The sequence below is a fragment of the Bos indicus genome, chromosome 8, assembly GCF_029378745.1.
Source record: "Bos indicus isolate NIAB-ARS_2022 breed Sahiwal x Tharparkar chromosome 8, NIAB-ARS_B.indTharparkar_mat_pri_1.0, whole genome shotgun sequence".
NCBI lineage: Eukaryota > Metazoa > Chordata > Mammalia > Artiodactyla > Bovidae > Bos > Bos indicus.
The window spans coordinates 25,434,538-25,450,804 of NC_091767.1; the positions used below are offsets into that span (position 1 = coordinate 25,434,538).

At 42.9% G+C, this 16,267-nt stretch overlaps 1 protein-coding gene across 4 annotated transcripts in view; it reads right to left on the reverse strand.

Moving 5' to 3' along the window:
- The window catches only part of ADAMTSL1 (ADAMTS like 1), a 1,120,558-nt gene that overhangs the window by 162,133 nt on the left and 942,158 nt on the right, over window positions 1-16,267 (reverse strand). For all 4 annotated transcript variants that reach the window (XM_070794493.1, XM_070794491.1, XM_070794494.1 and 1 more), the window contains one exon: window positions 2,520-2,699. In XM_070794493.1, coding sequence (XP_070650594.1) covers window positions 2,520-2,699 — 180 coding nt within the window. The remainder of the gene's footprint in view (window positions 1-2,519; window positions 2,700-16,267) is intronic.

Sequence of the window (16,267 nt, forward strand, 5' to 3'; positions counted from 1 at the left end):
CAGGGAGGCCTGGCATGCTGCGATTCATGGGGTCACAAAGAGTCAGACACGACTGAGCGACTGAACTGAATGCCTAATCACAAGAATCCCTCCTTCAGATCCTCTCTGAGTTCTATGTGCTCAGAGGCCACAAACTCCAGGAACTTGGAAGGACAACTCTAATACACACAAGTCCCCTTCTTGGCATCCCACTCATGGAAGACTGCCACTGACAGACTTAGAAGAGCAATGCTTTTTACAATACACCCCTGGGAGGCCGTCTTCATCTAGAGCCACTTACTTGGCTAATACATCAGTGTTCTCACCCGCACTGATGTTAATGATTTTTCATACATGATTGTTGTTGTTTAGTTGCTAAGTCATGTCTGACTCTTTGTGACCCCATGAACTGCAGCACACCGGGCTCTTCTATCCTCCACTATGTCCTGGAGTTTGCTCAAATTTATATCCATTGAGTCGGTGATGCTATCTAACCATTTCATCTTCTGCCACCCAGGTGGCTCAGTGGTAAAGAATCCACCTGCCAATGCAGGAGCTGCAGGAGACACGGGTTTGATCCCTGGGTTGGGAAGATTCCCTGGAGGAGGAAATAGCAACCCCCTCCAGTATTCTTGCCTGGAAAATACCACGGATAGAGGAGTCTGGCAGGCTACAGTCCATGGGGTGGCAAAGAGTTGGACATGACTTGGCAACTGAGCATTCACACACACACACACACACACACACACACACACACAAGGTATCCATAGGTGTGTGGGTTTAACTCTGGGATTTCTATCTTGTTCCATTGATCTATATTTCCTATACGATACTATACCCCAAATCAACATCCCACGGAAAAATTGTCACTAACATGTTTACACATGCACATATACATACACTCATCCCACACATTAAATCTTTCATCCTTCTGAAGCAAAATTACTTCTAAAAGATGATAAAAATTGTTCCCCCATCTGTTCTGAGACATTTGCAGGGAGCTACCATCAGAAGGCCAAATTTTACTGCCAAACTGCAAAACCTATGGTGACATAGGTTAGGTCTCAACTGCAGTGTACTCGGCAGGCGTCGTCTGATGGACCTCTGCACGGGCTGATAAAACATGGGGTGAGAATTCTCAGAACACAGGCTGAATGACGTGGCATCTTCATTTTCAGAGGCAGCTGCTTTCCCCTCTGGGGCAGCAAGGACCTCTGTGATGGATTTCAAGCAGCAGCAGGGGCTCTGTCCTATGAGTTGGATGGTCTACAAAGGAGGCAGAGAGATCAACAAGGCCAATCCAGAGGCTTCTAGGCAAGAAAGAGAAGGGTCTTGAATCTGGTTTGGACCCTGAGATTTTCACTTCAGGCCTCGTAATTCCATTTTTGGCTGAAATTACTTGCAAGGCGAGACTTTTGGTGGGGGTGGTTTTTAGGGAAGACACTAGGGCCTATGAAGGAGTTGCAGGCGAGTCAAAGAAGGAGTAGACGCTGAAAACAAGTTGGAGCTGGGTGTTGATGAGTTAGTTCAGGCGAGTGTTGAAGTAGGAATGATTTAGAGAAGCAGGTTAGTCGGGGGTCTCTCCTTAACTGATGAAGTAAGTCAGGAATGGTAATGCCGATGTGGTCATCTCCCCAGATGCAGGGCATCGGGGGAAATCAACTTCTCTTGCTGGGAAGCTGTTGACGTTTTGGATCCAGGAAACTGACAGGAAGGAGGCAGGATTTCCTTGGCCTTCTTTTCCTAATAAATCATATGCCTCATTGTCCAGTAACTTGGATGAAAAGAACTAGAGAGGCTTTGCCTTTCCTGAGGAGAGACTAGAAACATCTGGGAGTAAGAGATGTGGGGCTGGCGGCAGGGGGAGAGGGATGTCAGGAAGGTGGGAGTGCATGGAGAGGAGGAACCCGGTGTTCTTGGTAAAATCCTGGATCCAAATAGTACAAACGAGGCCTGGTTTGTTCCATGAAGGGTCCATTTTCAATTCTCTGCTCCTGATGAGTAAGGGCTGGTTGCTTAACAACTCCCATCCTGCAGCCTAGTTAAAAGCTAGTTACACACTATGGTACCAATGCTTACAAAAACTCTGTCGCATGTATAACTGATTCACTTTGCTGTACACCTGAAAGTAACACCACATTGTAAATTACCTACACTGCAAAGAAGATTAAAAAACAACAACAACAACTCAGGGACTTCCCTGATGGTCCATTGGTTAACAAGCCACCTTGCAATGCAGGGGACACAGGTTAGATCCCTGGTTGGGGAACTAAGATCCCAAATGCTGCGGAGCAACTAAGCCCACGTGCCACGACTCGAGAGTCTGTGCGCTGCAAGGAGAGATCCCGCATGACACAACTAAGACCCCAGACAGCCAAGAAAATACGTTTAAAAAACAACAACAACCCCCCCCCCCCCAACTCTGTTCCACAGTGCTAGGAGGATTCTTTTGTTCTGTTCTTGCCTTCTGTATCTGTAAGTCTGGGTGCCTTCTCCTCTTTATGCCTCTTTTGTTATCTCCTTCTGAGGAGCACACATACCTCTGTCCAGTCCGAGAGCAGCCACTCACTGGGACAGTCATCTTTCTTGCAGGCTTGCTGGGAGGCCAGTTTGGGGGCGGAACAGAAGGTCTCGGGAAGCTCCAGGAAGCTCCCATCAGCCATGCGCTGTTTGCAAAGAACCTCGCGTTTCTGGATGCCCCCGCCGCAGGTCCTGGAACACTGGGGGAGGAAGAGAAAGCAGACTCTGCATAAGACAGTAGCACGTTTGACTGCCAATCCAGTTCTTACCTTAGCCTTAGCTTACTGCAGAGTGAGAAAAGAAACAATAAATAAATAGGGAAGAACCAACCCAAAGGAGATTGTTTCCCCTCCTTGAAATGCATTTTTGTAGCAAGGTCTACACACTCCACTCTTAATCTTAAACATTTAACTAGAGCATCCAGGAATTTTGAGGTCCTTTAAATCTTAGAGAATTGTTTCTAAACTATGATTTGCAGTCACCCAAGACAACTGGTTTAACAGGTGATATAATAGAGTGTTAAACATATTTACGATGCAGTGAAAATAATCTGTGCTTCTTTACATGGATGGCATCCATGTAAATCTGGAGGAATTAGTCTGCAGAAAAGGCAGCCCTTCCTTTCTCCATGTACAGAGCCCATCCTCTCTAACCTACTGGAGGTAGAGCAGGTCTGAGGCTTGGTTTTTTGAACTTCCTGGAATATGTTTCTTATAGGACTGGTGTTTTTTTTCTGGGCAGTGGGAACAAGAGCCATGGACATTTGGGATACAAGAAAAATCTCCCCATTTTAGTGGTTTTCAACAGGCCCCCAATCAAACAGGTCATTTACATGTAACTGAATGAATATCACCCAGTTATTTGTAGGGATGGGGCAGGAAGCTGTTACTCTAAGACTTTGGCTCCTCCTTTGCGATAGTAAAGAAATGCTCAGTTTTTAGCTGGGCACATGACCCTTTGGCATACAGACTATATTTGCTGACCTCCCTTGAAGGTGCCATGTGACTAAGTGCTGGGCAAAGGGATGTACATAGAGGGTTGTAGGCAGCTTCATGTAAAAACACACAAAAATAGAGTGTGGCATTTCCCCCTCCCCTTCTCCTCCTTGCTGGCTGCAATATGAACATATTGTCTAAAATTTAACCTTCCGTCTTAGACAGTGATAGGCAAAAAGATGGAAGCAGCCTAACATCCTGATGGTGACACCATACTGGCCCTGGATGGCCTGTGTGTATATAAGAGAGAAACGTTTTTCTCTCTTACTTAAGCTATTGTGACTTTGGGTTTCCTATCCTTTTAAATCCGTCCAACCCATCCATCCTAAAGGAAATCAGTCCTAAATATTCATTGGAAGGACTGATGCTGAAGCTGAAACTTCAATACTTTGGTCACCTGATGTGAAGAACTGACTCACTAGAAAAGACCCTGATGCTGGGAAAGATTAAAGGCAGGAGAAGAAGGGACGACAGCAGATGAGATTGTTGGATGGCATCACTGAGTCAATGGACATGAGTTTGAGTAAACTCCGAGAGTTGGTGATGGACAGGCCTGGCGTGCTGCAGTCCATGGGATCGCAAAGAGTCGGACATGACTGAGCAACTGAACTGAACCCTAATTATAAAGACAAATACTGTATGAAATTACTTATATGTGGAATCTAAAAACTACAACAAACTAGTGAATACAACAAAAAAGAAATAGACTCATAGAAAACGAAATAGTGGTTAGCAGTTTGGGGGCGGGGATGGGGCAATATACAGGTGGAGGAGTGGGAGAGACCAACCACTGGGTGTAATACAGGCTCAAGAATGTATGGAACAACATGTACTGTGAGTGGCAAGTAAACTTTACAAATTGTATAAAAAATTTTACAGGAGGTATAGACACAAGTGCTAAGAAACATAAACAAGAAAAAGAATCTAACTTTAAATAATGTACCAATCACTACTATTCTGTGCTGGGATAATTTTATTGTAAAAACTCTAAGGAGAGCTCCGTTTTCTTCAACAAGAGTCCCTTTTCTTGAGTCAGCTGCCCTTGTGCTTGTTGACAATTTAGGGCTGGGTGTTTGTGCTGTAGGAGCTTTTCCTGTTGCAGCAGTGACCACTCAGAACTCACGGGGGTCTGTGCTCAGCGGGCTGGACTCAGAACTGTAAGGGGGGTGTGTGCCCAGAGTCAAGGTTAGGATGGGTGATACAACGTCCTTGAGTAAAGTCAGAATGCTGCTGTGGCCCAGATGTCACTCTCACTCAGCGGTCCCAATCCTGATATACTTTAAAGCCACCTGGGAGCTTTTAAAAAGTCCTGAGTCCTGGGCCCCATTTCATATCTATTAACCTCTGGGAAGTATGTCCCAGATGTTAATTTTTTAAATGTAGAAAATTTTTAAAACTCCCAGGTAATTCTGTATAACCAGGATTGAGAGCCTTTTGATGAAGGTGAAAGAGGAAAGTGAAAAAGTGGACTTAGAACTCAACATTCAAAATCTAAGATCACGGCATCCGGTCCCATCACTTCATGGCAAATAGAAGGGGAAAAGGGGAAACAGTGACAGAATGTATTTCCTTGGGCTCCAAAATCACTGTGGACGTGACTGTAGCCACAAAATTAAAAGATACTTGCTCCTTGGAAGAAAAGCTATGACAAACTTAGCGTATTAAAAAGCAGAGGCATCATTCTGCCAACAAATCCTTATAGTCAAAGCTATGGTTTTTCCAGTAGTCATGTATGGATGTGAGAGTTGGACCATAAAGAAGGCTGAGCACTGAAGGATTGATGCCTTTGAACTGTGGTGTTGGAGAAGACTCTTGAGAGTCCCTTGGATGGCAAGGAGATTAAACCAGTCAGTCATAAAGGAGATCAGTCCTGAATATTTATTGGAAGGACTGATGCTGAAGCTGAAGCTCCAAAACTTTGGCCACCTGACGCAAGGAGCAGACTCATTGGAAAAGACCCTGATGCTGAGAGACAATGAAGGACAGGGAAGCCTAGCATGCTGCAGTTCACGGGGTCGCAAAGAGTTGGTAACGTCGTAGCGCCTGAACAGGATTCAGAAACATCTCTCCAAATGAATGCCTCTCCACCATTTCCAATGGGACTAAAATAAACATGGGGTAGACAGGGCGGGCGTGGGGACCTGATACCCAGAACAGCTTCTGTTAGAACCACTGGTTGTTTGGAGTATCACATAAGGTGTATGGGGGTCCATTCAATTTGAACAAATGCTTCCAAAATAAACAGGTGCCAGAATGAGAACAGCTCTCAGACTTCAGCATCTTAATGAACGTGACAATATGGAAAAGAGGCAGGTAAACTTTCTCTCTCTCAAACTAAGGAAGTGGACGAAGATGATTGGTTTCATTTTAAGGGTGGAGATGTAATAAAATGTATATAGGAGGGTGACCACTCAAAATATCAGAGCTGGGATATCACTTTTCAGATAGGACCTAATTTAAGGGCCAAACGCTCAGAAGACTCCCTCTAACACCGTACGGAATTCCGTGATAATTGGATGACCAAATACCGGCAAGAAAAGTAAAAAAAAAAAAAAAAAAATCAGCTTGTTATTTTGAAGTTTAATTTGGATAGAAATGGGCTTCCCAGGTGTCACTAGTGATAAAGAACCTGCCTGTGAATGCAGGAAATGAGGGAGATGTGTGTTTGATCCCTGGGTCGGGTAGATCTCCTGGAGGAAGGCATGGCAACCACTATAGTCTTCTTGCCTGGAGAATCCCATGGACAGAGGAGCCTGGTGGGCTACAGTCCATGGGGTCACAAAGAGTGGGACATGACTGAAGTGACTTAGCATGCATGCTACATAGACAACTTGCAGGAAATTCTCAGCACTCGAAGATAAAGTCAGACTGCTGAGAATGTCCTTCAGGGCCCTCACACTCTCATCTGTGTTGAGCTTCCCGAGCACATGTCTTGCTGGCCTGCCATGGCCGCTGCCTTAGCTGCAGTGGACAATCTGCCCTTCCCTGCGCACACAGATACCTCCTGTGCTATGGCCTTTGACCACACTGTTCATTATGGGAGCAATGCCCTTCACCTCTCTGTCCAGCCAGAAACTTCCAGGACATCCTTGAAGGCCCAGCTCACGGGCCACTGCTTCAGGAAAGCCTCTTCTAACCCCTCTGCCTCATGGTACAGAAGTCACCTCCTACCCCACCCTGACCTGGAAGGGTGCTGCACCTCCCCAATTAGGACTGGTTGTTTATGGCCCTGATCTTTCCCTCTGCCTCCCTACATGTACACAGGGTTGTGTGACTTTGAGGAAAGGGAACACACTCATCTTTCTATTCCCCAGTGCCTACTATTGCATCTGGCAAAGAGTGTACTCTTCATAAATGTTTGTTGAACTGATGATTGGATGAACAAAAGAGCCAAAAAGCCAGATGTTGAAAAGATGTAAAACAAACATTCAGCTGATGGGCTGAACACCCACCTTTTATCGGACTGTTTTATCATCAGCCAGATGCTGCTTCTACATCAGTCATTGGTGGGTTTCAGCCAGATGCATTGTGTGCTCTGCTGGGAACTGTGACCCTCCAGGGATGGCAGACAACCCTCTGGCTGGGTTAATGTCATCAGGGATTTGGCTTTTAAATGCTTGTCTCATCTTTGCTCAAAAAGTTTCCCTGGTGTGTACACTGATTAAAAGGTGGTTTTCAAATTTTTAAAAAAATTGTAGAAGATGAAACTTCAAATTAATAAAGCTTCCAAAGTCTGTGGTGACTTTGTGAACAGGTCAAGGTTACTTGGTGAGGCTGACAGTCCTGTGTGAGAGGCAGAATGCAAAGGAGAAAAATATTTTAAAGGGAGCAGCAAGAGAAATTTAATAAAACAAAATGAAAAATGTTTGCTTTATGAATCATCATTGAAAACAATATTGTGGTATGAAGAAGAAGATCTCTGGTAATGGGCATTGTTTTAAAATATATGGCATAAACAGAATAAATAACCCAAAATAGCATTTATATTGCTTATCCTTGTTGCCATGCATATTTCATGATATAAGGTCATGGATTCATTAATTTTATAGGAAAAGTAAAAACAATACAATATGAGGAGTATTTAAAAGTTATGTTTCTATACAAAAGTACAATGGCCTGAGTGTCCTGAATTTTTAAAGACTCCCCTATGATCAGCACAGTCATAAATTTTGCCTCCTTTGACGTTTTCGGTTTCATGTTGGTAGTTCAATTCACTGGGAGCTGAGTTTATTTCTTTCGCACCTCAAGTCACATTATTGAGCCCAACACAAGTGATATCCACATTCTGTTTCTCAGGTCAACTTTCCAGTTTTAATATAATGTGCTCTGCTAATAGATTCTAACTCATTTCGTGCCTTTCTTCATTTGCTCATTCATTCTTTCCTCAAACATTTCCTGAGTGCTTGCTGATTGCCAGGCACTGTCTTAGGTGCTAGGGACTACAGATGACTGAGATGGTCACTTCACTTCAGGTGTCTGCAGTTCAGTAACTGTACTTTCCCATAAAGTGAGATGAGTTTTGGGTCTCCCAGGTGGGACTAGTGTTAAAGAGCCCACTGGCCAGTGCAGGAGATGTAAGAGATGTGGGTTCAATTTCTGGGTCAGGAAGATCCCCCCAAAGGAGGGCACGGCAACCCACTCCAGTACTCTTGATGGAGAATCCCATGGACAGAGGAGCCTGGCGGGCCACAAGTCCATAGGGTCACAAAGAGTTGGACATGGCTGAAGCGACTTAGCACGCAGCATGCATGTGATCAGTTTTACAAAATAGGAGAGTGCAACCCAGTCTTGATGGAAAAGATGGAAGGCTTTGTGGAGGAAGTGACATAGGAGGGGATGGCCAGGGAAACAGGAGTGCTGGCAGAGTCAGACCATGTGTGCACAGATAGTCTGTGAGGGAACATGGCATGCTCACACCTTAAGCAGTCCTGAGAAGACAGAGGTGAGAGTTCATGGGGATGTGTCGTTGGGAAACAAGACTGAGTAGCAGCCGAGAGTGAAGGACTTTGGACATAATTGGACATACTTTTAAGACTTTGGGGTGTCATTAAGGGTTTTAAAGCAGGAGGTAATATGATTTAACTTGTAGAAATGATTCAGGTAGCAAAGGCCAGTGGGCTCCAGCGAGTACTGCCCTGTTACATAGTCACAGGTGTGCCATGGAGAAAAGGTTTCCTGGTCAAATAAGTCTAAATGGCAGTGCATGCCATTCCCTTACTTGGGGATTCTGAGCACATGTTAATATTTTAAAGGCTTTACAGAGGGCCTGTAGTAAAAAACTACTGATACCAGGTTATGAAGCATTGGACCAGAGTTAGGCAAGACAGTACAGGGACAGCAAGTACAAGGCTGTTTTATAATGGTCTGGTCAGTCATGAGGACTGAAACCAAGGCGGTGAAAGAAGGATGTGAGAGGAAGAGAGCAATGGGGGTTGGGGAGATACAGGAAGTAGAATCAACAGGACTTGCGTGTTGACTGAGTGTGAAGGAAAAACGAGGCTGAGATAGCTCCAGGTTCTCATGAAAGGATAGGCTAGATAGTGGTGTCACTCACAGTACCAGATTCATGAGGGAAGATCAGGTCTGCTGGGGAAGGTGGCAGGTAGGTGTGTTATCAAGATTGGTGTTCAGTTCAGTTCAGTTCAGTCACTCAGTTGTGTCCGACTCTTTGTGACCCCATGAATCGCAGCACGCCAGGCCTCCCTGTCCATCACCAACTCCTGGAGTTCACCCAAACTCATGTCCATCGAGTCAGTGATGCCATCCAGCCATCTCATCCTCTGTCATCCCCTTCTCCTCCTGCCCCTAATCCCCCCTAGCATCAGAGTCTTTTCCAATGAGTCAACTCTTCGCATGAGGTGGCCAAAGTACTGGAGTTTCAGCTTTAGCATCAGTCCTTCCAAAGAACACCCAGGACTGATCTCCTTTAAAATGGACTGGTTGGATCTCCTTGCAGTCCAAGGGACTCTCAAGAGTCTTCTCCAACAGTTCAAAAGCATCAATTCTTCAGCGCTTAGCTTTCTTCACAGTCCAACTCTCACATCCATACATGACCACTGGAAAAACCATAGCCTTGAGTAGATGGACTTTTGTTGGCAAAGTAATGTCTCTGCTTTTGAATATGCTGTCTAGGTTGGTCATAACTTTCCTTCCAAGGAGTATGCATCTTTTAATTTCATGGCTGCAGTCACCATCTGCAGTGATTTTGGAGCCCCCAGAAATAAAGTCTGACACTGTTAGATTGGTGTTAGACCTTCGTCATTGGAGGTAACTTGGTGATACACGAGACTGAGAGGTTCAAGGGGCAGTTAGAGTGCTTAGTATGTAACAGGGGTCAAAACTGAATCTAAGTGCAGGAGGGCTCAGAAAAACAAAGAACATGAGGACTGGAATCTCACTAAACAAAATTATTAAATAAAAACAGAATTTCTATCTGGATCATTTTGTGAGTTAAAATTATCTTGGTCATCTAATGTTAATTAAGCTTTCTTAATCTTGGAAGTACAAGGAGTGTGCAGGGCATCTTCTGGGTTTAATATTCCTGTTACTATGTGAAGCATGGATAGCATTTGCTATTAGTTGCTAAGTTGTATTTGACCCTTCGTAACCCAATGGAATGTAGCCCACCAGGCTCCTCTGATCATGGAATTTCCCAGGCAAGAATACTGGAGTAGGTTGCCACTTCCTTTTCCAGGGGTCTTCTTCTGGACCCAGGGATCAAACAAGTATCTCCTGCATTAGCACGCAGGTTTTTTTTGTTTTTGTTTTTTTTACCACTGAGCCACCAGGTATCATGCATCCATTTCTTTATGAAGTACACTACTAAAAATAAGATAAATATTCCAATAAGCTTTTTTGTTTTCCTTCTTGGATACAACATTTTAAATAAAGATGTCTCTGATTCATGAGGATTTACATTTTAGTCACTGGTATATAACAAAACGGATGACCACATTGACTCTTTCTGCCAGAATTCAGCCCTCTAATCCAGACCAAAGTTATTCTTCTCTGTGTGGTGTGTTTAGATCTAGAAAATGAAAATTTTAATTCACAAGCATTTATGGTTATCATTAAAATTGTCTCTCTTTTTTTTTTTTTTCCTGAATATTACCAGCAGGGCCTCTCCTCTCATATGTCTTTTTACATAGCTAAACTACAGGCATTTTGAACTGTAACCCTGATTAAAAAAAAAAAAAAGAAAGAAAAGAAAAGGTTTACAGGGAAATCACCACATAATCACAGTTTTAAGCAAGGAAGGAAAATAGGGGTTGTGGTGACTTTTCAGTCTCTACACAGATGCGCGCAAGATGTATGTACAGGGGGTGGATGCAGTCCTGCACATAAAACACAAGTAATATAGATAAATATAAACGATGCTTCAGAGTCGAGTCTCTCACTGCAGTTTAATCTTCCTTGCATCTTTCTCTTTTTTCCTCACTTCTGTTTTAAAGTTATTTTTTTAGAATAAAAGCAAAGAAGATTGATGCATATAAGGCTCAAAAACAGTGACAAGAGGAGGAGGAGTAGAAAGCAAACTCTGAATCTCAAGGACCTTGTCGTAATGGAGACTAATAGGCCTTGTCAGCCCACAGTCTAGGCTGAGTCCTGACCCCAGAGATATCTATGTTCTTATCACTGAACCCCGTGATCATATGACCTCACCTGGTAAAAGGGACTTTGCAGAGGGGATTCAGTTAACTCTCTTGAGACATGGCGATTACCTGGGTTATCACAGTGAGCCTGATGTAGTCATGATGGTATAAGAGGGTGGCAGGAGGATCAGAGTCAGACAGAGAGGGATAAGGACAGAATCCGAGGTTGGAGTGAAGTGCTTTGAAGCTGGAGAAAGGGGCCATGAGCCAAGGAAGCCAGGAGCCTCTAGAAGCTGGAAGAGGCAAGGTGACACAGCCTTCCCTAGAGCTTCGAGAAGGAATGAAGACCTGATTTTAAAATCAACACCTTGATTTTAGCCAGTAGGAACTGATTTCAGACTTCTGACCTCCCAAGCTGTAAGATAATAAACTCATGGTATTTTAAGCCACTGAGTGTGTGGTACTTTGTTAGAGCAGCAGTAGGAGCCACACACAGATGAACAACTCTGGGGAGGTAACAAATCCTGCCTTTTACCTAAACTGCTGATACTAGGCTGATATCAGATTTCCTCACAATGTAATACTGTAGAGCAAACAGCAAGGACGTTCTGGGAAGGAGGCACTGCACAGTGGAAAAGAGAATGGGTTGTGAAGCACACAGACTTTTTTCCATTTACTGACTGTGTGAGCTGGGGCAAGCACAGCTTCTCTGAGCCTTGTTTCCTCAAAGGGTTGCTATAAGGATTAAAAGAGAAAATGAAGGACTTCCCTGGGACTCCAGTGGTTTAGAGTCCACCTGCCAATGCTGGGGGATACGGGTTCCATCCCCGATCCAGGAAGATTTCACATGCTGCAGGGGCAACTGAGCCCATGTACCACAACTACTAAAGCCAGTGCTCTAGAGCCTGTGAGCCGCAACCAGAGAAAGCACTGCAATGAGAGGACTGAGCACCGCAGCTAGAGAGCCACCCTCATTCGCTGCAACTGGAGAAGGCCTGCGTGCAGCAATGGAGACTCAGCACAGCCAAAAAGAAATAAACTAACAAAAAATTTAAAAGAGAATATGAAACTCAGTAGAACGAACTCTACTACATAAAATCTGAATCCACATTAATCTCACAGTGCTTCAGTTTCCTCATCTGCAAAATGGGGATCATAGTAATAACTATCCCATTAAGGCTACTGAAGATTACATGAGTTGAATATAAAATTAAGTGGCTTGATACTACACTTGATGCACAGTAAGTGCTGCTCTTATTAGAATAAGAAGAAGCTTCTGAAATGTACCACGTGCTCAATAAATGAACAGCACACTTGCCATGTACTTTTCTGCATCCTTCTCTATGCTTCACCTGCCCAAGTACCATGCGATCTCACTGTTAAATGAGCAGCACTGACCTTGAATGGCTGCTGCAGAGCAGGAGGACAGGAGAGGAGTCCTGGTGGGAGAGGTGGGACTCCCGGGGGCTCTGACAGGTAGACAGGTGGAAAACTGCAGGTAGGCAGAGAGAAGTGTGGGCAGAAGAGATGTACAAGCAGGGCTGGGAGAACCAGAGTTAGAGATGTGAAGGGGCAGACATGCAGAGGAATGACGGCCTGACTAAGCCACTTGGCTTTATTATATGACCATGGACAGTCAATGAAAAAAATCCTCGCAGAAGACTGTCATGATCAAGGTGTCTCACACTTACTTATGCATATATATCAAAGGTTCTCAGTCATGGTGGTGTAACATGCCAGTTGTGAAATGATTTCTCATGAGGTATTTAAAAAGTAATTAATATACATAGATGGACCTAGAGGTTATCATATTATGTGAAGAAAGTCAAAGAAAGATAAATATATGATATCACTAATATATGGAATCCAAAAAGTGATACAAATGAACTTATTTACAAAACTGAGAAATAGCCATATTTCTCAGACATAGGAAACAAATGTATGGTTACTGAAGTAGATAACAGGGTTTAGAGGAGAGATAAACTAGGACTTTGAGATTAGCAGATACATACACAAGGACCTATGGTATAGCACATGGGACTATATTCAATACCTTGTAATAACATATAACGGAAAAGAATCTGAAAAAAAATATATAAAACTGAATCACTTTGCTATACACCAGAAACTAATGCAGCATTGTAAATTAACTATACTTCAATAAAAAAATTAGAAGTATTATATATAGTCAACATGAAAGATGATGATGAGGAGGAGAAGCAGCAGAAGGAGTGTGGGTGCATGTTTAATAAACTATAAAGGATTTGGGAGACTAATTCATGAAATGTTTAAGTGTTTCAAAAGTGAAAGTGTTAGTCGTTCAGTCATGTCCGACTCTGCGACTTCATAGACTGGGGCCCAAGTCAACCATAAAATCTCAACAAGCCATTATAGCTAAATTGATAAATATTGAGTCCTTCACACAAGACCAAAGATGAAAACCAAGAGATGCAGTAGGGACTAAGAGGTAGAAAGGAAATAAAGATGGCACCCTAAAAACCAAAGCTAGAATTAGAAATTAGATTTGTGCTTCATTTCACCTTAACTATTTCTAAACTAAAATGTTAACATAAATACTTGGGCTTCTCAGACCTGTAGAATGCGTAAATATTGGCTACATATTACTTGTTAGTAAATGCTCTATGAAGGACAAAGGAGATTGCATTCCTAGTTGGTAAATGACAACTTACATAATTTGTATTTTTTCCCCCCAGAAAAGCATATGTAATATGCATGAGGTCAGTGGCAGCCCAATATTGAAAGAGCAAGGAGGGGGACTTTCTCCCGTCAGACAGGCCAGTGTTCATCAGGATGTTATCTGTCTTCCTTTAAATGAAGCATTGGATCTACCCTCTCCTTTTGTTTTGTAAGAAAAAAACTGTACGTTGGCTGCTGAAGGATGAAACACCTCAGCCCTCTCTCCTGGTGCATCCAGGCAGCTGAATGGAAAAGACATTTCTGTGCACTACAGGTCCCCTGTCCCAGCAAGGCTGGCAAATGGACAGCCAATAGCCGATATCTCAACTAAGTGGTGTCCTAGCACAACTGCTAAGTAGACTGGAGATGCTTAAATTATTCCTGACTTATTTCATAAGCATAAACAATGACTTCCTTTCTCCTAATAAGTGGTCAGTGGTAGCTGATTTTGCCTAAAACTCTAAAGATGTAAGATTCTAGGAAATGATATAAGAAGAATAGCCAATTGTTTTCTCCAGGTTCAGAGATTCCTCAAAGTGACCAAGGATTCCTAGGCACCAAGGGTTTAACAGGAATTTTTCTGTGGAAGGTAGAATCCCTCGTGGCTTTCACTTTCTATGCTATTTATTTATTATGTTTGAATATTTTTCACAACGATTATGTATTGGGTTTGAAACAAGATCTTTTAAAAAGTCCTGATAAAGTACAGTCAGTGGTTCATTGGCTAAACTTCAAAGAGTTCTTTACTATTACTTCCTTGATCTGAAAAGTGGATTTAAATCCAACTTATCTCAAAGGCTTCTCCCTAATGAAGTGAAATAGAAAATACTTTCAAAATAAATACATATCTTAACAGGCCCAAGGTCGATGGACAATGGAAGAATAATTGACTCTTTAGAAATCCGATGATTCAATAGGACCGCTGGGCATCGGGGCGGTAATGTTGGCAATAGAGCAAAAAAGACCATGTATATGGATGTGCTGTAAAAACTGAAAGAACAGCATAGGTCCCTGGCATTACTCAGCAGCATGTGCAACTACTGAAAAAGGCTGGTGCTTTGCTGACTTCCATCATCAATATTATGACCTACAATCATGAAACAAACCCATCAGTGGGATATAAAGTAAAAAACATTCCAGGGTTTGTGGGTGGTACTGTTGATCTGTTCATTCATTTTATCATTCAATAAACATTTTACCCAGAACTTATTAGGTACTTAATGGCAACACAAACTAAAAATCCAGGGAATTAGTTTCAACAGTAGAGGTTGATCTAGGCTGATTCCTCATCTTTTCTTAGCATGACCATAAGTTAGTGGTGCAGTACGGAGCCGGAGTATAGTTAAAGGTAAAAGTATAAATGCACCAGAAATCAGGAGACCTGGGTTCTGGATTAGGCTTTGTGATTTTGGGCAAAACTATATCTTGGTCACAGTTACATCATCCATAAAACAAGGGGGCTTCTATGTAATCCCTTGAGGGCCTTTTCTGCCACAGTGGTTTCCAACAATGGGGTATCATGGAAAGGATCACATAAAACTGAGCTGATGTCCACTCCTAGGTTAGCTAGCTCTGTGAGCCTCAGTTGCCTCAAAACTAAAATGAAGACAATAAAATCTACTTTTTACTGGACTGTTATGACAATTAACTTCAATTAGGTGTATAATAATATATATTTCTTAACAGAACAATAGTACACAAAGTGTTCAAAGTACACAATATTCTCTTGATTTCCACTGACACAGTAGCATGGAAGTTATGAACTTAATCATATACATTTAGGTTCTAAAAGGATATACATCCAAGCAGACATGGACAGTATAGCGTCCATGTCTGCTTCTAGATGCTTTACACCGAGTCTTTTGCTCACTTATTACTATTAGATTCTTTGAGAACTTTACCAGGAAGGGGAAGGAGGAAGGAAGGGGCCCTGTCCACTGTTTTGAAGAAGCACAGAGGATGCGTGGAAATGGCAGCTCCTTGTCTCAGGACCAAGGCTGCCTTCTTTCTCCTTCTCAGTCTGATGACTGCATCATTTATCATTCTAATTGGGCCACTTCTGAGAGTAAAAACTGTTTCAGTAAAACTGGGATGTATGTCTCCCTTACTTTTCAGGCTTATTTTCCAGGACCTTTTTTGTCACTTTAAAACTATGAGGGCTATTCTAATAGGAAGGCAATTGCACAGTAAGATTTTATCCAAGTAATCAATCTAAAATCTTGTGTTTTTTCATAAGGTGTGAGTGAAATTGCAGTTTGCCTTCCATCTCCTATTGCTGATGATGACCCTCAGCTCTCCCATCTCCCACCCTCTCTCCCTCCTCCAGTCAGTAACTCTTCTTGCCTGTTCACTTGATGCCGGCCCCTGGATGCCAGCTGCTGTACAGTACTACCGTACTTTTCAAGGTACTGCACTGTAAGATTAAAAGTGTTTTCTTTAAAGAAAAGTCTTATGTTTTTTAAAGGTATGCAAAAAAAGGTACTT